The sequence below is a fragment of the Aphelocoma coerulescens genome, chromosome 2 (assembly GCF_041296385.1).
Source record: "Aphelocoma coerulescens isolate FSJ_1873_10779 chromosome 2, UR_Acoe_1.0, whole genome shotgun sequence".
Taxonomy (NCBI): domain Eukaryota; kingdom Metazoa; phylum Chordata; class Aves; order Passeriformes; family Corvidae; genus Aphelocoma; species Aphelocoma coerulescens.
Window position 1 is genome coordinate 118,397,089 of NC_091015.1, and position 21,136 is coordinate 118,418,224.

A 21,136-nucleotide genomic window follows, 5' to 3' on the forward strand; every position below is an offset into this window, starting at 1 on the left:
AGAGTGGTAGGATTTGTCATGGGTTTATGCAATGACTAGAGGTGAGAGTGAAGGGTGATGAATAAGGAAACTTTTAAAAAGTGTTTATTTTAAAGAGCCAGTGCTAATTTTAGGAAATATCCCCACAGCATTTGGAATACAGTTCATTTGCTTTAGAGTTTGTTAGCCCTGTGCTTTGATAGTGTTTGTAGATTTTGTGTTGTGACTGCAATTAGAGTTACCAGTGCAAAAGCAGTACAGAGCCCCAAGTTGCTAGGATTTTGTCTAAGTGGCTTTTTCTAAGCCTGAGGCATTTATAGCAGAAACTGCTTGTGACAGGATCCATATTATTTGTGTGCTTTTTTAATGATACCATAATATAAACATTTAATTGTCTCTAAAAAAGAAAGCAATTCAACCCTACTATTATTTTATAGGTAGTGAAATAAAACAGCACTCTACAATGTAATTTGTAAATTGTTGTAGTAGTCCAGGGAAGAGGCATTTTCATGTGGAGTTATGAACTAGGATTCAAGTTTGCTTTTCTAAGATTATAGGTTACGTCCAAATTGTTTCCCATGTGTATACTCTCATACCCATTTCTAACTTTGCACATCTCCTTCAAGAGTCAAACTGCAAATACAACAAAATGTAAGAATAAGTTTCAAATTCCCATGTGATTGCACAGGCCATTCTGTTCATGGCCAGCAAAGTGATCCATCTTTATCTACATTTTTTCCCCAGAAAATGTTTCACCCACAAAGCCATTGTTTTGCAGCAGTTTTCAACACTACTTTTCCCATCACTCATGAAGCCAAATTAGCTTGATGATAAGACAGTGACAGACAAAAATTTACGCTTGACATCACTTTGTAACTTCTGAGGCACCTAATCAAAGTAAAATGTAGTTAGAAATAAATGTTATTCCAAAATCTGGGGATTCATATGAAGATGGACCTTAAAATTATCACTGGCTCAGGACAGTGCTATGTGCAGGCTGTTCATCAGGATGAGCATGCTGTGGGAGTGTAGAAGAAAAAACTCCTTTTGTGAAAGAACTGAAGGCAAGAAAAAATGCAAGTCTTAAAACATCTGTGTTCTTTTTGATATCAGAATGATTCAGCAATTTGAAATGTTACTCATAGAGAAGTAAATGACACCTACCATAGGGTTGCTCCTAAATCATCAGTGGAAAAAAGTGCTCCCTCTACTGAGGTAGAAAAAGATGGGAAGTAACAGATATTGAAACAGGAGAGTTTCCAGCTGAATCTAAGAAACGTTTTCATCCTGAGGACAGCCAGGGAGGGGTACAGGTTGCACCAGGTTGGTGGTCTGTCCTTCAAGGTTTTCAAGCCTGAAGTGGACAACATCCTGAGCTACTAGGTCTGATCTCACTGCTGACCCTGCTTGCAGCAGGAGCCCAGACCGGAGAACTTCAAGGGCCCCTTCCAGCCTCAATGAACCTGTCATCCAATGATATTTATGCACACCCACTTTGCATTAAATATTGTTTTCTAACAAAGCCAGAACTGCTTAAAGAAGAGAGTTTTAGCTGCTGCAGCATTGAATGTGCTGCCAAAGTGTGTCATCTGATTCATCTTGGCCTATAAACTTAGCCTGAGGGGGGTGTTCATTTCAATGTTGATCTCCATTGTTAAACCAGCAGAAAACCATAGTATTTGCAGATATAGGCCTCTTTACATGTATTTTGTAAATTATAGAAATGAGAGTCATGTAGAAATAGGTCATCTTCATCTTTTGATTATATGGATGTCATTGCTTTTGCTGATCTTTGGGATACTTGTAGCCCAGTAACTGTTTTGGAATATTAGTAGTCCAGTCAATGCTTGAGATTTCTAAATCTTTTGCTTGTATGAGTACCAAAGTATAGGAAGCTTTTATTTACACATTTCCTTTTAAATTTTCTAGGTGGTATTTTGGTAAGATGGGCAGGAAGGATGCAGAAAGGCTACTTTTAAATCCTGGGAACCAGCGTGGTATTTTCTTAGTAAGAGAGAGTGAAACCACTAAAGGTATGTATGTGTCTGTGCATCTCTTCTCTCTCCCATTCCCTGCTCTCCCCAACACCAAGGTGGACATAGTGAACACTTTTAAGCTATCCCATGATACACATGAATGTGCACACCATGTATGTGTACAATGACAGCTGGGGAGATACATTAAATGTGATTTTATATTTTGTTGAAGAACCAGATGTGACTTGTTTCCTAGGTGCTTATTCCCTTTCTATACGTGACTGGGATGAGGTCAGAGGTGATAATGTAAAACACTACAAAATCAGGAAACTTGACAATGGTGGATACTATATCACAACCAGAGCACAATTTGAATCTCTACAGAAGCTGGTGAAACACTACAGAGGTAAGCCCAAGTTCCAGTGTCCCAATGTTACCCTGTGCCTACTGTGAGGAAAAAGGACTGTGTACATAGCTTATTCTTAAAATTCACAACTATAAAATTTATTTCTGATTTCAATAAAAAGTAAATGGACTAGTTCTTTTTATCAACTTTAAGATGTTGCTTTTGTTAGTCTTACCCCTGCTTAACTGTGAAGCTGTTAACTATTTTCTCTGTTTTTTCAGAACATGCCGATGGGCTGTGTCATAAGCTAACAACTGTGTGTCCCACTGTGAAACCACAAACACAGGGACTAGCAAAAGATGCCTGGGAGATTCCTAGAGAATCTTTGAGGCTGGAAGTTAAGTTGGGCCAAGGATGTTTTGGTGAAGTGTGGATGGGTAAGAGCTTAATGTGACACATTTTGGTTGTTCCTGTGAAAGTTTTAATAGTATTTTAAGTAAATCAGTATCGGGATCTGGAAAGATAATATCATAAAGAAATGAAGGGCAAGAATACCAGTTATGATCCTGCATGTAATTGTAAAATTATTATTCAGTATAGTTCTAGTTTATGATTATTCTGTTAGCTAAAAAAACAGAAGCAAAGAAACAGTTTCAGCAGAAAATCTCTTCACTATTACAGTGGGGAATAAAACCTGATCTGTTTCTCTAGGAACCTGGAATGGAACCACAAAAGTAGCAATCAAGACACTAAAACCTGGTACTATGATGCCAGAAGCTTTCCTGCAGGAGGCTCAGATCATGAAGAAACTACGACACGACAAGCTTGTGCCACTGTATGCAGTCGTTTCTGAGGAACCAATCTACATCGTCACTGAATTCATGACAAAAGGTGTGTGACAGGACAGTTAGAAATACTACACTTAAAAGGTTATTTAAGATCTCAGCAGTAAATCAAATGTTTAATTAATGCTAGGTATAAGATAACTGGAGTATAAGTCTTAATTTTGATTAAATGAAAATGAACAACGTTTGACCTACTTGGAGCAGTTCTGATTTAGATCATGGGCAGAGGCATGATATTTTGCACATCTGTGTCACCCTTGCCAATCTTCCAAGTATAAGATTGGGGTTTTTTTCTCCTCATTTTTAGTGTGTACAGTCCATCACATTTAAATGGAACAGTATAGGTGGGAATATCATTATGGGATTATGCCTGCCTGTAGACAGGTCATGCTATCAAAAAACACGTTGAGCTTTGGGTTTTTTCATGTTTCTTTCCCAGCAGTGTAATAGTAAATTTTAAAAAGGTTGAGTGGTTTTTTTTCGCAGACTCCCTCCTTTATCCCCTTGTTTTCAGTCTTTCATCCTTCTTCTTTTGCTCCATGTCATTTCCCCCTCCCCCTGCTGCTATAACAGAGCTTTAGAGGTTTAGGGAGAATGTAGAAATAAACATCATAAGCATATTAGTGTTAAGAAGCAGCAGATTTTCAAGTCAATTATTCAGTTTTTTATAAAATGCAGACTTCAACTCAGAGAGAAATTTTATTATCGTCATAAGATACAGAAGCAAGGGAATGGCTAGTTGTGTTCAGTATGGCACCACAAATGTATGGGTTTGCTTTTTCCTGTTTGGATGGGGTTTTTAAAGGCTTGTATTAGTTTAAAAATGTAAAAAGGAACAGAAAATATAAAAAGTTCTCCTGCGTTACTGTTGTTCCTAAATAACACTAGACAGTCTCTTAGATCTAAACCTGCCATGCAAAATCAGTTTTCATTGTCAGGTTTCAGCAAGGCAGGAAAAAAAAAATTATAACTGTCTGTCTAAAGAAAAGCAAAGTTTACTACCAGAATTGGTTACCTTGCAAAAGCAGAAGTAAAGAATTGTAATTTGTCTAAATTATGGATTTTAAATGCCATTGGAAGCTTCTTATTGCTTACCTTTGACAAACTTCTCACATTTTACAAAAAAAACCATAGAACTGCTTTGTTCTAAGCCAGTAGAACAATTTATTTTTATTTATATTTCCCCTTTTACAAGGAAAAGAAACAGGTAAAAACTGCAAAGTATCCAACTTGGTTGGGTTTTTTTTTTTGCAACATGGACAGGTTACTAGAGATCAGTGTGAAATCTTTGCTCTTCTTCAGTCCTTTGATCTCATGAACCAAGGTCAGAAAAAGTCTGTGCAAACACACACAGCAAACAGCAGCAGCAGTGGGAGTCTGCCACATTTTCACTTTCACTGTGCAAAAGTACAGCAAGTCACTAAAGTCATGTTGGAGGAATCTAATTCAGACTTACTGCTATGAATCCACTTCAGGATATGCAATCAAGTGGTTTCTTTCCCCACCATGGCCACACTTGTAATTTTGTTGCTGTAATTTTGACTGTGACAAGGCTGATTAGTTGCCAATCTTCAGCAGTTTCTTAGGAAAGAGGTCATGTTCCTTCATCTCATGACATAATGCCACCTGTAGGGAAAGCTGTTGTGTTGAGACAAAGCTTTACTGCACAAATAAAGGTTGCTGTCTTAACAGAAGCACAGGTCCTTGGAACTGGTTTCAGATGCTGCTCATGTAATGTTCTGGGTATAATTGCATTATATAAATGAGAGGAAAATAAGGTATCATAAAGAATGGAAGATAGTTTTGTTTTCCCCTGTAAGAAAGAAAATGCAACAATTTCAGAATAATTTCTCTAGTATATGATTGGGGGTGGCAGAAAAATGTAAGCAAGGCATAGAGGTTTTTTTGCTCTGTAATTATAAATCGTACAGTGGAAGAAAGTCCAGCTGGGAGGAGCACTGATACCAGCAACATTGGAAAAATTCTAATGTATTGCCAAAAGCAGCAGTCTGATTTATTACTGTTTAGTTATCTGCATTATTGAAGTGGATTCCAAACCACTTGGATAGAGTTGCACTACCTAGTTACCAGCGTGGAGGTAACCATGGGCTTCGTTACTGGCTCACATATTCTGGTAAATGACGGATTTTCAAATATGGATTTCATGAGATAAATGTGTCAATTATAATGTCTAGGAAAAAAAATCTCATTTGTGTTTTCAGGTCAAATTAATGTTTTGGTTTTTTCTTCCTTCCCCCCCTCCCCCCAAAATGTGTCATGTTTTACAGGCAGCTTGCTAGACTTCCTTAAAGAAGGGGAAGGGAAATACTTAAAACTCCCACAGCTGGTTGACATGGCTGCTCAGGTACCAAAAAAACCTGTATTTTGTGCTTAGAGAAGAGATATCAGATATCAACTAAACATAAATATCGAATGCTCTGGCTATTGTATGCTGCTCTTACATCTTCTGTTGCAGGTTTTTAATTTGTCAGAAAGGAAACAGTCTGGTTTGCAATTAGCAGATACTGTGTAGCCAGACACACTAATCAGTGCAGAGCTCTGGGTTGCAATGCTAGACTTCTATACTTTCACAATGGGAATGGAGCTAAAGTAAAGGGGTGCAGCTCAGTGCTTGGGATAAATGTATATAGTCATGAAAAATAACCTTTCATAACACTTTCTTTTTTTAAGATTGCAGATGGCATGGCTTACATTGAAAGAATGAACTACATCCACAGGGACCTCCGGGCAGCTAACATTCTTGTAGGAGACAATCTTGTGTGTAAAATAGCAGATTTTGGTTTAGCAAGGTTAATAGAGGACAATGAGTACACTGCAAGACAAGGTAAGGCCAATTAATTTAATTAATAAGACCGGTTGCCTTTTAATTGCTTAGAACTATTACATTTAGCAGAACACGCCTGTGTATTGTGTCTTCATGAATAAATATCATGCATGTAAGTGTCCTTTCACAGCTATGTTTGGGTGACCCCCTCACCTAAGTGCAATCCTAGTAAACTTCTTTTGTTCAAAGTTATGTGGCAGTTTGTGTTTTCAAAAAGCATTTTTAATTATTTTTGGGGGATAAACATGCTACAGTTTGAAGAGAAATGAGATTCCAGAGAAGTTGCTCAGCAGGTTCACTTTTTGAAACATATTTAACACATTCTCAGGTGTCTTTAGTGGTTCCAGATATTGTAGCCAGTAGTTTATGCCCTAGTTTGAGAAATATTAAAACACCGATATCACCTTGAATTTTATCAATAAAGCAAAGTATAAAAATGTTTTTAGTGCAGTATTATTTTCAAAATATTTTGAAATGTAAGCAAATTATGGATTAGTAAGGGAAAACTGAGAGTCTCTTTCCAATGTTTGTAGGAGCTAAATTTCCAATTAAATGGACCGCTCCAGAAGCAGCGTTGTATGGTCGGTTTACAATCAAGTCGGATGTGTGGTCATTTGGAATTTTACTGACAGAGCTGGTAACTAAGGGGAGAGTGCCATATCCAGGTAACAGGAAAATTTAATGGATTTTTCTTTTCTTTGTTGTATTCTGTGCCTCTGAAGTTACATTTTGTACTTTTTGCTTTCATTCAGAGCCCACAGTTGACAAGCAGAGACAAAAACTTAGGCACACCTCACTCGTTCCTTTGTTCACAAAGATACTTTGTTTTATTTTCAGATTAAATATTGCATATTTTAAAGTGTTTTAAGATAATAGCACTTCTAAATGTGACTGACAGGTTATTTCAGATTAGTGGGTATCCTTATGTTTCCTATCTGTCTACTCCTGATATTTCTACTTTTGACATTTTCCCAGGCAACAGAGAGCATCAGTACACTGAACCTGCTAAACCAGTTTTTTGAAACTAAACATATTTCAACAGATACTTTGCTGGGTCTGGAATTTGTAAGGCAGTTCTGTTAGGGATATATAAAGCCTTTTTCTTGGCCTGATTTCAAATTAAGTGGTCCTTGAGTGGAACCTAAGGCAGGGAGAAGCTATTTGTGCTTGAGTCTCCTTTCTAAAAGGACAGGTCCAAGGCAGTGGGAAAGGGAGAAAGTGTACATACGGAATAAGGACCAGGTATTAAGGAATTACCAGTGTACCAAAGTAATTTTCAGAAAACTTATTTAATGCAAAATGTAAAAAAATCATGCACTACAAAGCGTTTTCATTAAAGGTTCTGTTCTCACAGAACCACATGCATTGCAGCTGAAGAGATTCTTGAAAAACTTTGGGAACCTGTTCTTTGCATAATGTCATTCAGAGCTAATATGCTTTCCCTTTAGGAATGGTGAATCGAGAAGTTCTGGAACAAGTGGAACGTGGATATAGGATGCCTTGTCCACAAGGCTGCCCAGAGTCTCTCCACGAGTTAATGAAACTGTGTTGGAAGAAGGACCCTGATGAGAGACCAACATTTGAGTATATACAGTCTTTCTTGGAGGACTACTTTACTGCTACAGAACCACAGTACCAGCCTGGAGACAATTTATAAGCCAACAGTCTATATAACATGCACAAATCTGCCAAATCTAAAAGACTTGCAAAGAATTCCTGAAGTCTCTAAGGAATCACAGGAAAGAAAATCTTCGCTACTTTGCATGCTCTTAATGGCAAACTGGAATTTCATAATGCAGTTGCACAAAACCACTTTTAAAGTGTTATACTCTGATTTACCAATGACATGTTTTTATTTTTTCCTCTTTCCCAACTTATTTTCAGGGTCCAAAGGAAGCTTACTGAAAATACGGGGCAGAAAAAATAAGTGTTGGTGTGAACAATAGCAGAAAAACCAATGTTTCAAATCCTTTATTCTCCCAATATTTGCTAATCATTCTACTAATGAGGGAATTGTCTGGAATTAGTGATCTTAGGATAAGGCATTGTTAAAGCAGAAGAACTTTGTGGGACCAAGCAATTCTATTCCAGTTCTGTAAAACTCCCTGTGTTTAAAACTACATGTGTGTGCCCCCACCCCCGCCAAACAAAAGATGGTACAACTGTATTTGATTTATAGTATTGATCTTTAAGCTTCCGCTTTCATGGACTTAATTAGGGTAGGCAGGTAAAAAGAGAAATTGGAACAGTGAATGAGAAACTTGATCTAAATGGTAGACCTCAATAGTGAGATTAGAGAGCATAATGCACTGTGTTAATACTTGTATTAATATAACTGGAAAGTAGCATGAGAGATTTTTCCTTTTTTCTTTCTGCATAGCTAATTAAGAATAATGAAGGTAACTAGAAAATGAGGCAATATTTTATAAAATTGTGTTGATAAAGTATGATGATATTTGAACTTGAAGCTATGTAATACAATCACGGGGGAAAGCCTTTAATCTTTTAAGCTCCAGTGCAACAGCAAGCTTTTGTATGGGAAGACTACCTGAACAAAGTTCACTGGGAAAGCAAGACTGAAGCTGGTAAATGGCCACTTTTTAGTCCTTTTTCAGAGAGGTTTGGTACTGTTGTATGTGGCTTGTAAGTGTTAATGAGGGTGGGTGCCACAAGTGCTATCTGTCACTAGTTCAGGGATTTGATTGCACTTTTGCTTGTCTTGGCTATTAAGACACACTTACATGCAGTTGCTCTTCCCACTTCTGCCCTTCCTACAGAATTATTTAACTAAAAATAAACAAAAGAAAATGTGAAAGTTTAAAAACTAAAGGGTTAAACTATATTTAATATTGTCCAAGTGATGAAACTTGCTGGCATTCAGCCCAGCTGACACTACATCTAGATTTATTTTCTTTGGCTACTGACATATCAAGCAATAACGTCATGTCTTTAACGCAACAATTTGCATGAGGTTCTTGAATTTCTGATCAAGCTTACATACTTTAATTTTGAAACACTCTTACTTAGTTACCAGCTTGGAATTCATATTATCATTGTAAAGCTATCCAACAAAAGTGGATAATATAGCTGGTAATATAGTTCTGGTACTAAACTTAACATTCATGCGTTTACACTACATTGAATCCAACTACCAAACAGATCTGTGTAGGAACAGTGCCATGATTTTTCATTTTCCCTCATCATTGCTCATCAACTATACATCTGTGGTTATCAAATTTTAAAAGGGCTTTCTGTAAGAAAAACAAAAACAAAAAAACACACACAGAAAATAATAAAAAAACCCAAAAATATTATGAAATTTTAATTTTTCTAAATATTTTAAAATTAATAACACAATCATATGAGTTTATGTATTAATACAGTCATAACAAAAAAATGCCAAAAATGACACTGGCATTGTATGGATTTTTAATTACTGAATGGAACAGTTCCTTGTAATAACACTTGTATAGTAAAGGAATTAAACACTAACTTAATGAACATGTTCATTGTAAATGGTTGTGTATTATAAAACTTCTCCAAAAGAGTTTGTATGTTTATGAAAATTTATTTGTTTCACCTGAAGACCTTGATGTGGTTCTTACCCTAACAGAGTTTAAAATTCACATTCACACTTTTTATATAAATAGTAATAAGTTTAATTATGTAACTAAGTATTTTTATAAAGTATGACATTGTTGAACTGTTTTGCAGAATTGGTTCAAAATAAATTTCACCTTGATTGCATCTGCTTATTTGAGGTGGGGGAGGGGAGAAGGTGGGAGGGGGCCAAAAGCAGAGTAGCCTTCACATTGAGGGGAGATGGACAGGAATAAAAGATTCATGAGGTTTCTTTTATCCTCTGTAAATTGTTTTAATGTACTTCCATGCAGGATTGTGAGTTCATGGTGCATTATTGCTGTTAAAAGGGAGATATTTTCTAGACTGGTTCACAGGTCCTTGGCAGGAATGGGTTAGAACAGTTCTGCCTGGGCTTAAAACAAACCCCCGTGGTGGACAGACAGACAGACAGACTTGGGATTCTTGTGAGAGCACATCCAACTTAAACTCTCAGCTGGCAGTCACTGCCACACTGTAAGGCAAGCACATATCCTTCCTCTTGCTTTGTGTGGGATTAGCAGCCACTGTTCACTTCTGTCCAATTTTTCAGGGAATTTTATACATTTGTTCTTGTGATAGCCAATGTTTTATCTCAACCTCACTGAATGTTACCTGTCTCAACAACCAGTACGACTCAAAGTGCAGATCCTGGCATGTATATGCAGTGCCACTGTAGATCAAGGGGCTAGTACTGTTTGAGTTTCAGTAATAACTAATGCAGCACTAAAACCATTCTTCTTACAGAACCTACAAACTGCAAAGTTTACTGTATTTTTAGTATTTCCTGTAATGTAATTAATGTTTTACTATTTTTAATGAGAACAATCATGTAATTTCTGGTAATCTGTACTCCTCCCTGTTGTCCATCTGAACCTTGTGATTCCCATTCTGCATGCTAGGCCTGCAGACTGTTTGTCATGCATTGTTTCAAGCTGTAGTATTTTAAGAATATTTTCATAGTATTTTTGAGTAAAATTCCAAACATAAACATGTGTACGATCCTACTATTTAGATAAAGTACATTCCTACTTTAGCATAAAGCATTATGAAAAGAACCTTACGTGTTCTTATCCTTGAAAGCACCGAATTGTCATTTCACCAGGCTTGTGAGTAGCTCTTACAACTGAAAAGTAGCCTTGAAAAGGTTTGGAGGGGTTTTTGTTGGGTTTGGTGGGTTATTTTGGTTGACTGGGGTTGTTTTGTTTAAAGAAAGACTTCTAGAGTTTGCTGATGGGCTGAAACAAGGCGGAATGCTGTCTTATCCACAGTCATCTACAATACTGTTTATTCTAAAACACATTATCTACAGCTGGAATGAGTATAAATGAGTATAAAGAAGTAAACTTAATGAGCCCCCACTTCTGTTATTTATTTTCATCTATTCAATAAACTCAGTTTTTAAGTTTTCCATGGAGATGCTGTAGATGTTTGTATTTGTGCCAGCTTTCCCCCAACACATGACTTCACTTAGAGCTACGTGGTCGCGTTGGGTTTAAACCACAGGAGCATTCACTGTAAGCTAAGCAGTACACTGCAAGGAGGAGACTCAAATTCTCACACCTGGCTTAAGGAATTTAGGGCTAGATTGGAACTGATCTGGGCACCAGAAGCAGGTCTGGGTAGGTAATTGCTGAAGTCCAGAACTGTGATTCACCCAATAACTATTGTCTTGTGCAGTCAGTACCTGGGCTCTGTGCAAGCGTGTGAAAGTGCAGGTGCCTTCATAGCCACACACGTTGCTCCCACTTCAGCCTCATCATAGTACAGGGACAACACTGCCTTTGACCTTCCAGGCACTGCAGTGTGGGGCTGGGAGCCCCCCCCCAGTACATGTCTCTGACAGACACCCTTCCCAGACAGGATGGGAAGAGTCAGGAGATGGAAATGAGGTGGTTGTATCTATTTTTTGATGTAACAGCCTTGAGTGTAAAACCTGGGTTCTGATCAAGAATCCTGGCTAGCTGGGTGTTAGCTGTGAGAGACTGTTTTGAGATTGTTGGGAGTTGGAAGCAGAACCTACTGCAGAACTTCACCCTCAGCTGCAGACTTTAACATTTCCTCAAGGACCAGATTATTTTCTCTGCACTTTTTCTTAGTGACACAGAGAGAGTGTTAGCTGCAGAAACAGCAACAGCTTCCCTGCTTCTTTCTCCCTTAGCATAGGGGCGGAAAGGGGAGAGTGGGATAGAAGGATGGAGGCAAGCGGCTGAGGTACCACACTTCGTCACTGGGCAGAGGGAAGCAGGCTGAGCATGGCAGATGTCATATGTTCTCCTCTCTGTCATATTTTGAAAAGGAGGTAGAAATGCAGGGGAACTGAACAGCATCTGTTCCCTTGTGCACAGTAGAAATGGAGCAAGGCTAATGCCAAGTGCTGCTTCTGTTCTCTGTGGTGGTTCTGGGCAGCTCACCCTGACTGGCTTCTTGCACAGCCCCTTCATAGTAGTTGGGGAGTCCCAAGCATTGTTTTGCTCTCATTTCTAAGAATGAACATTCATCAGCTATTAGGAAATTAAAAAAGAAAAAAAGAGAGAGATACTGAGAGCCTGACCAGAGTGTTACTGGTCCCTGCATCCCAAATAGACAGCATGTCAGACTGGGAAGTAGCTTAGCATTTCTTTCCTGGTGAATGTGTGTGGATGCAGGATTTTGTGTCAGGTTTCCCTCCTCTCCCTGTATGGATATGGTGTGTCTAGGAACTTCACAGAGTTCAGGCATTACCCATGGGACCCATGCTCTTTTCTGGTCCTACTCTTTGAGCTTATTCTCCTTGATAGTTCTGCATGCAAACGTGCTTTTTGTAGGTAGCACATTGACTATATTTTTTAACATTCTCTTTAAGGGGATAGTTTTTGTCAAACTAACAACCACTGTTGTTAGGGGATCAAAGTATTTACAGCACTGTGTATTTTTACAGAACACTGTCCATCTTCTCTTGGTATTTAATTTACTGAAGGCAAGCAGAAACATGTTGGCCATCGTGTTGCTTTTGTTTTGTCCTTAAAGAAGACAGGACAGGTACCTAGGTAAACCCAGCAGGGTCTGAGAAACAGACTGGAAATTGAAAAGGGAAACCTGAATACAAGCAGTCTTGATGAATTAGTCATGTACCAACTGGAAAGCTGACTGCTGTGAAAGCATTCCTTTCTTTAATCAAAAAGCTGCTCCCAGTAGGAGCACTTCACCCCTCTCCTTTGTGCCCTGCTGCTAGGTTATTGAGTCTCTATCTGAGGCTGCTGATAAGTACACACCAGGAAACAGACAGATCCATGCATTTTACCTTTAGCCCTGAAAATCCATCCCAGGCATGCTAACGATTTGCCTTCTTTTCCTGCACCTCCACAGGTGCCAGCTGCTGGATTCACCATTCATTAATTCACACACACATTTTTTCACATTTGGGGCAGCCTTCCAGGGGCTAAATGGCTGTTGATTCTTCTCTTGGCTTCAGTGTTTGGAAGTGCCAGGGGTGTATTTGCTGCAGTAAGGAAGGGTAAGGAAGCATTTCTGCTCTTTCAAAACCAAAAATATGATAAATCTCAGTTCAGCATGACTCCTATGATAAAAGTGTCACACATGAGGAGAACATCTAATCATTTGACTGCTTCATCATGAGAACAGTGAACACTGCTCACTGCTTCTCCAGCAAGTGTAGAAAATGCAACTCAGGGAGATGCTCATGGTGTGCTGTGAACAGTGAATGACTGTGCTAGACTGCAGCCCCTGTTCAGTCCTACCAAGGAGGCCAAGTCTGTGATTCTGTCCTTCTGGAGAGTTCCCAAGAAAAGGCAAGAGTGTTGGTTCACATTCTTAAGAGCGAAAGCTGGTGACTAGATGACTTTGCTTCCTTACATCCCTCTACCCACCTTCCTCTCCTCCCAGTTCTAGCTGGGGTGTTCACAACTGATCAGCTTTTATTTCTCCATCATGTAGCTGTGCAGTAGTAGCATGGACACATATGACAATTCACAGGAATTTTTAAGTGGAATGTGCCTGGCAAATTAAGCAGCTTTATTAGAGCAAGGTCAGATCTGTAGTACTTTCACTGGAGTTTTGATTTTGCTCTACCCTCTTCACTTCTGGAATGATTCTGTCTTTCAAAGTGGCTTATGACTACCATCAATGTATATTATTTCCATTGTGCTAAAAGACTAGAAGTACAATAGAAACAATTTCCACATTTACATTTTAGTCTAGTGTTACTTGTTAAAGTGACTGCATCAAAATCTGTCCATTTCATTTTCTTGACATCTTTATCGAAAAACTGCCATTTGCAAGGAGAGATTTTTCTTCCCCCATGGAACTGAAGTTCAATCAATTGCTTCAGTGAATTAAAGGTTATAATGAGCAGATTACAAGTAGGCTAAATATAAGCTCTGGCGCCACTGTCATTAGAATGGCCCCAGCCTTTTCAGACTGCTACTAAGTGTTCTGAAGAGCAAGGGTGTATATACTTAGCAATAGATATGCCCCTAAATTCAATTGATCATTAAGGTAGGAAGGAATGACCCTTCCTGCAACCTGGGAATGACAAAGAACTCAGGAGGTTAGTGGGATACACATCCACATGACAGGCCAGCCTATCTTGTGGAAATGCTCTTGATCTATTGACAAAATAGCCTGGACTTCATTTGTTCCAAGACAGACGCTGTTATGCCATGCAATAAACAGAAATCTACTGATAGGCAGCATCTCTCCCAGGGGTTTCCAAGGCATTTACCATCTTGTCCAACAACCTTATTGCCTAATACATAGCATTTCTCACACACTCTCAAACAAATGAGATGTGTCATTATCTCTGACATTATCCTCTGTCAAAGGGAGAAGAGGTGCTTTGACTCATCCAGGGTCAAGTTGAAGACCATGATCAAGCAGCAGCCAGAATCTAGCATTTGGCCAATTGAACATTTCCTTTCAGATGGGCAACTTTTAGCAACACCTACCAACCTTGACCCCTGGTCTTCAGCTTAGAGAGGAAAAGCTGAAGCAATTTCTTGTATTACTTACAACGGGCCTCTGAGTGACTCAGAAAAAAAAAAAAAAAAGATAAAAGCTTGTGTAAAACCTGTGGGCCCTGTGCAGCAATTTGGCTGCCACACAGCCACTGTACCAATTATGTCATGCAGACAGCATGGAGCACAGATCTCTAGCCTGAGGCTTGCCCAGGGGGCCTAGGGATGCAGCAAATCACCTTTCAGACAGCCCACGTGTGGGTGAGTGCTGGACCTTGGCCTCTGAGCACGGCAGTGACTGTCAGTGGGATCTGCTTTCCCAGGTCCCTGAGCTGCCACATCTCAGACACATGGCCAGGGGGGTAGGAGGCTTTGTTAGGCAGTTTGGATAGGACACAGCTTCTGTGACTGTTCCACAAGCACTGCCCAGTGAGCACATTCGTGAGTTCCCCTACAGTTCTCATTGCTCCCTTCTTGTACCTTGGTGTAACTTCCAGACATCACTGGTTTGCAGCAGTGCCCTTTCACCCCTAGACCAGAGAATGAACACTTCCTTCTTTGCCATTCCAGTCTGTTTCACTGACACTACGAATATATCAAAACCCTCTAAGCACTCAGCTGAACACCCACAAAACCTCTGACTTGACAATATCATGCCTTTTCTTCCTTCAATCTACCTTTGCAATTGCTCCTCACAGAAACTTCTCCTTTGTTTGGGTTGTTTTTTTTTTTAATCACTTAGCAATCTGGCAGATACATGCTCAGTTATTTTAACCTTCTTTAGGAATAAACCATTATCTTTAGTCAGCCTCAAATTGGAATCTGTGTGTCACCTGGTTTGTTCTAAGAAGCTGAAAATCCTCCCCGTCGTCATGGGTGAAATGTGCGTAGTACAACCTGCCTAGATACATAAATGACCTCAGGCACTGTAGTACATGACTCATCACATCCAAGAAAAGCAGGATGGGATGCTGTTCCCACAATGCAGGTGGGAACAGCATAGGAACTGAGACACAGGCAAGGAAAATGTCTTAGGCAGAACCACACAAAGGAGTTCTTACAAAACAGCGTTTCAGACACTGGTTCCTCATATCTCAAGCAAATACCCTAAGCAGGGGAGAACTCAGAGAACTGGAATCACTGTCTCAACTCTCAAGACTGTTTATTCCATGCTGCTGAAGAAAATGATGGTTGGCAGCAGGCTTATGCTGTGTCTGTCCTTTCTCTGACACTCTGCAGTTTGCTAAAGAAGATTGGCATGTGGTTTACCCTGGCAAAAACGTTTGCTTGAAATATATGTTGACATTTACTAGTGGTATTGGAAAAAACCAATTCAGCTGCAGCCTGAATCTTGGGGACTTGAAACAGCTGGAGCCCAACTGCCATTATCTCACTGCCAGAAACAGAATGCCTCATGAGGAAATGACAACTTGAACGTGACTGCAAGTAGCAAAACAACTCAGGGAGATGCAGCAGTTGCTTCAAAGGGATGGTATGTAAAGGCTGTCTAATTCGGAGAAATGCTGTTTTCCTCAGAGGATAATGGGATCTGACAGCCTCTGAGTCCTTAACAGTGTTTTGGACTGCCAGTCTAGGGTGGCTGTTTTCTTCTTCTGTGGAGTGGGAGGTGATACAGAGTAACTTTCATCTTGAAAGCCCTTTGTGATTATTAATTTTTATGAGGAAGGGATCGGCACCTGGAAACAGGCAAGTATAAAATGAAAAACGGCCACTCAACTAAACTGACAGTGGCCACCCAGGTCTGGGCGCAAAATGAATGGTTCCATGCTGGTACTTCAAATTCACAGGCTGTCTGAAAAGGTTAATTCTCAAAGTATCAGCTGAGGAAAGGGCCCACAGTCCTTCTGTTATAGGCATTTGGATGTAATGAGGCAGTAAATTCGGCTATGCTTGGCAGTCATATGTGCTGTCAAGGCTTTCTTTATTCATGTGGTCAATAGAGACATGGGAGAAATTGTCAACAACTTTGGAGGCTTCTCCAGAGAGTTTACCAGCAACAGGCAGCTTAGTTGGGTAAGACACATTTGAGGGTGCTGTTGTGAAAATGGTAGTAACAAACATGTAAGTTGTGAATTTTCACAAAATAGTTCCATTTGCCTTCTTGGAAATTGGGAATACATGTGGTTCTCAGCCAAGCCAGTGTGAAAGCGACCAGTCAGAATTCCAGGGGGGTATCTGATGCAAGTTGCACATTTCTGCATCTTCTGTTTTTCGTAATTTTTAACCAATATTAATTGTTCTTCCCCCCACCCCTCCACTATCAGTGACTTTTTCCCTTGCTGTGTTATCAACAGTGCTGTCTTTGAAACCACAGCAAACAAAATATCATTTAACAGAAACTGAGACATAGGTGAGTATCAAACCACTGTGGATGACACTGAGGGGTCTCCATTTTTTTGTTCAACAGATTGGACCAGAGAAGGGCACTGTGCACTTGGCTATAGCTGCTGTCCTGAAAGCTCTGTGGGCCAGAAGGAAAGGTGACACCCAAGGGACCTCAGTGTAAGAATGCTCATTAATTCAGAGAGATTCCCTGCTCCTGGTTGCTCTTATTTGCATGTGGTCTTGATTTTGAAGTAATCTATACATATGATTGGCTTTAAAGTATCAAATAAAGTACAGCATCACTGAGTTCTTGGACACTCTGCCCATGCTTAATTTTTGCAGGATGGAAAACTGTAGCCACTGCACAGTGCTTAGGGGTGGAGTTGGTCGGAACATTACAGAGTAAATTTGTGGAACTCTGGCATTTCTGAAAGAAAATATTTTTTCCTAGTCCTGTTTCTTCGTATATCCTTCTCTTGATTTCATCTTTCTTACTCGCATATTTTAATCTGAGATTTTCACTTTTTAGCTGCTTCCCTACTGAATATGCTCTTGATCTGGGAGCCAAATCTTACATACTTAGCATGTTACTATTTATTAAAAATAGCCTTTTTAGGCAGAGATGTGAGGTCATAAAGACAGCCTGGTTAGAAAGGAAAATTAATGAACGAAAGATATTGTCCAGTCAAAAAAACTGACAGAGAAAGGTCTGCCAGCCTGGAACTGTGAGCCTGGGGACCAGCCCTGTGAACTAGTGAAAAACATCCTTTAAAAAGGCAGCTGGTCTCTTTGAAGTGCAGCTGAGGTACCTAGAAACCAGAGACATCCACAGACACCAAACAAGGAGACACTAACAGCAATTTGTCATGTGAAGGTGGAAAACAGTCTGAAGAAATAAAATAGCTCTGAAGGAACAGAAAACACCATCCCCAATTGGCTGTGAAAAATAGAAATTAAACAGGATCTATTGGCTGCTCAATGCTCCACTCCCTCTGTGCCACTTTGGACAAATTTGGAGGAAAATATCCTCTGACAGAAGGCAGGTTACAACCATCCCTCCCCTACCAGGTTCGGGAAAAAAAAAATTTTCGTTGGATGAAAGTGAAAGATATAAAAACTATTTATTTAACAAACACACAGGGAAAGGATAATAATGCTAAATAATAAAACCTCTCGCTGTGGAGAGAAACCTGGGGAAATTTCAAGAGTCCTTCTGTAGGTGTAATCTCTTTCCTTCTCCTTGGAGCTGGGTCGTGGGCCCACCTCCAGGGCCTCAGTGGAAAATTCTCCCGATGTGTTCTGATGTTGAAACAGTCCAGAAGAGAAGAAGGGAAAAACCAAAGTCCCAGGAAAACAAAGTTCAACTCTCCGTCTCCCTCTGGAGAAAAGGAGCTGAAAGCTGGCCGAAAAGCAAGCAGGGTGCTTCCCCTGCTCTTGCTACTGCAGCGGAAGAAGGCAGAGAAGAGTGTATCTGTGTCCTTGAACAACTGCTTTGAAAAGTTCACTTGGTTTTTTCCTCTCCCCTCCTCTCAGGCTCTGTTTAAAGGCACAGAAAGGCACAAAATTAATTTCTGGGCATAGAGCAGCGATAGGGGATACACAGCATAAAGTCACCCCCAGACACCCTCTTACGACTATGTGATATAAAAAATACTTAATGTCTATCCAAAAATGAGCCTGAGAACTTCTTGGCTGAATCCCATACAACCTTTCTATGAGCATTTAGGCTCTCCCTAGGGACACCTGGCTAAAAAAAAAGAGTCTGTGATATAGATTATTTTGGAATTGGGACTCTACCAGTTCTCTTACTGTCTGGGTCTGTCCTCCTCTCTTTCAGGAAGGGTTGGTCCCCCATGTTTTTCCTGCCTTTTGAGATGGTTTGGTTGCTTTTGAAATCTAATTCGCTTCATGTCAATAGCATAAATATTAATATAAGTAATCATAAAAATACCTGCTGTTATGTTGTTGATAAATTTGCTTCGTTCATGATAAACAGTAGTTATCTAAAATAATACAGAACTACTTGGCTGCTCCTGTCATTGGCTGTACCACAGTACTGATTGATGTTATTATTGACAGATAACATGCTGTTGATTGATAACATATTATTGATGGCAGAGAGTAATTTGTAATAACTTGATATATATTCATTCATATTAATTTTATTAACCATAGAAATGTTTTGTAGTGGAAATTTTTGTGTTATTGGTGGTAATCTGTACTAAAGAAGAGAAACTTAGAGGGCAAAGTTTTCACGTGCTTATGTATTACAGACTCACAAACCCACAGTCATTATCTCTCCACACCTTTTCCAATAATCGCTCTACCAATACTGCTTCCATAATGAAAGCAGGTCAAAAATAATGTTTCATCCTTAATGATTTTCAATAGAAAGTGTCAAATGTTCTTGTTCAATGTTGTTAACCACTTTGCTTTGGTGTCAGGAATTCATTTTGTGTGCCAAATGTAAATGTTACTTGCACTTTGTGACATTTCATCATAAAGACAAAAGCATCTGTGTGTTATGGCATCACTGTGGTCCAAGTTATTTGATTTGTTTTGTTTCCTACTTTATGTGAAAGTTACAGGTTGACATGGTCAGAAAGTCTAAAGGCAACTGGGCCCTATTAGAAGAGTACATGTTTTAGCTGGTGTCCAGACTAAAATGGTCTTACAGCTCATTTCAGACAGAAGCTGTATCCCTGGTGGGGAGTGTTGCTTTCTGCCCAGAGAAGTCCTTCCCTCCCAACAGACCCTCTTCACGGGTCTGCTCTCAAGCAGAGATGCAAACTATCCTCTCTCCTGGGGAAGCTGTACAGCTTGTCTTGCCCACTCTCAAGTCACAGCTGGCAGTGGGGACTGATGGCTACAGCTATAGGAAGCTGTGTACTTAAAGACCATGCTTTAATCTGTAGGTCTTTGTTTAGGAGTTGGACAAGAAGCTGCTTTTCTTTAAGTCTGGATAATTGGGAGTTTGGCTTAGTTTTTTAAATGGTTGGGGGCTTTTTCACAAAAAAACTCCTTGCTGAAAACTAAAAATTTGGTAATTGAATTGCCTGTGCTACCATTGTCTGCTAGTAAATGCTTGGGCTTAATGTGTTGATCTGTTTGCTGGAGTGATCAGTCATTTCGGGGGAAATTCCCTTCAGTATTAAGATCTAAAAGATCCTGTTCTAAAATAACTTGCTATTTCCTTTTCTGAGAGCAGGAGGTATGAGAATAGGGTTGCTTCTCTCTTTTAATTTGACAGCTAAAATAGTGTGACTTGGCTTTCCTGTTTAATCTCTTACTCCTGCTTGGATAGAGTTTAAAAAAAAGCTGAAAATAGCTTATTATCAAGTACTCACAGCCATGAAATTAGGCAAACATGCATTTGGCAGTGCAACACAAGCTGATGAGGGAGGGGGTTGTGAACGTTTAGAATATCTGCTGTTTCAACTCCCTGCTTGCTTCAGAAAAATAGGGAAAAGATTGACAGCCATTCCTCAACTGACTAACATTACTTAATCTTTTTTTCATCATACTGTTTTATCATGCTATGGGGTTTTTTATTTTATATGTCATGCTTGAAGCAGGGTGCCAAGCATTTGCTATTCTGCATGGAATACAGATATATTACTGGTGTGCTAGCAGAAGGGGAAGCTTGTGGTAAGTCATCTTTCCTTCAAAGCTGGAGTTTTGGTACCCTCCATTTTCCTAATCCTGGCCTTGTCTCATCAGTTTTGATGGGAGTAACACTGTCAGGAACACACCACCAGCCTGTGAGACTGACAGGCTGGAGGAACTGTAATGATCACCTCTGGAGTGTGAGGAGAATTTGGTTCAGTTCAGTCTAATTTGATATTCATTCTTGTTCCCCTACAGAAATATTCCAAAATGGTCTGCTTGGGAAAAAAGAAAGGTGTGAGCTTAAATACATCTGTACCTGATGAAAACAGTTACTTTGCATCTCTTAGAGAGTGGGAAGGGGACTGTGTGAGATGAAGCCTGCTGTTTGTTGGCATCTTCTTGTGTGTACCAGGAGAGCAATGTCAAACCTCAGGTTTGTGCCACACTGGTGACCTTTTGCCATGTAACTCTTTGCATTGGGTTAGAGAGGAGCTTGTGCTGTTCTCTGCTTCTGCCAAGGATTTATCTGCTTTGCAGTTGTCTTGCAATGAAATAGCTAGGGAGAAGAGGGAAGGGTTTATTTGGCAAAATCAGTCTGTTTGATTAAAGTGATGGGT

The 21,136-nt window shown here is 39.6% G+C and overlaps 1 protein-coding gene across 2 annotated transcripts in view; it reads left to right on the plus strand.

Annotated features, from left to right (window-relative positions):
- Positions 1-11,026, plus strand: part of YES1 (YES proto-oncogene 1, Src family tyrosine kinase) — a 52,561-nt gene extending 41,535 nt beyond the window's left edge. For both annotated transcript variants that reach the window (XM_069004566.1, XM_069004567.1), the window contains exons 5-12: positions 1,909-2,012; positions 2,212-2,361; positions 2,583-2,738; positions 3,013-3,192; positions 5,435-5,511; positions 5,838-5,991; positions 6,525-6,656; positions 7,440-11,026. In XM_069004566.1, coding sequence (XP_068860667.1) covers positions 1,909-2,012; positions 2,212-2,361; positions 2,583-2,738; positions 3,013-3,192; positions 5,435-5,511; positions 5,838-5,991; positions 6,525-6,656; positions 7,440-7,648 — 1,162 coding nt within the window. In that variant the 3' untranslated portion in view covers positions 7,649-11,026. The remainder of the gene's footprint in view (positions 1-1,908; positions 2,013-2,211; positions 2,362-2,582; positions 2,739-3,012; positions 3,193-5,434; positions 5,512-5,837; positions 5,992-6,524; positions 6,657-7,439) is intronic.
- Positions 11,027-21,136: the final 10,110 nt, after the last annotated feature.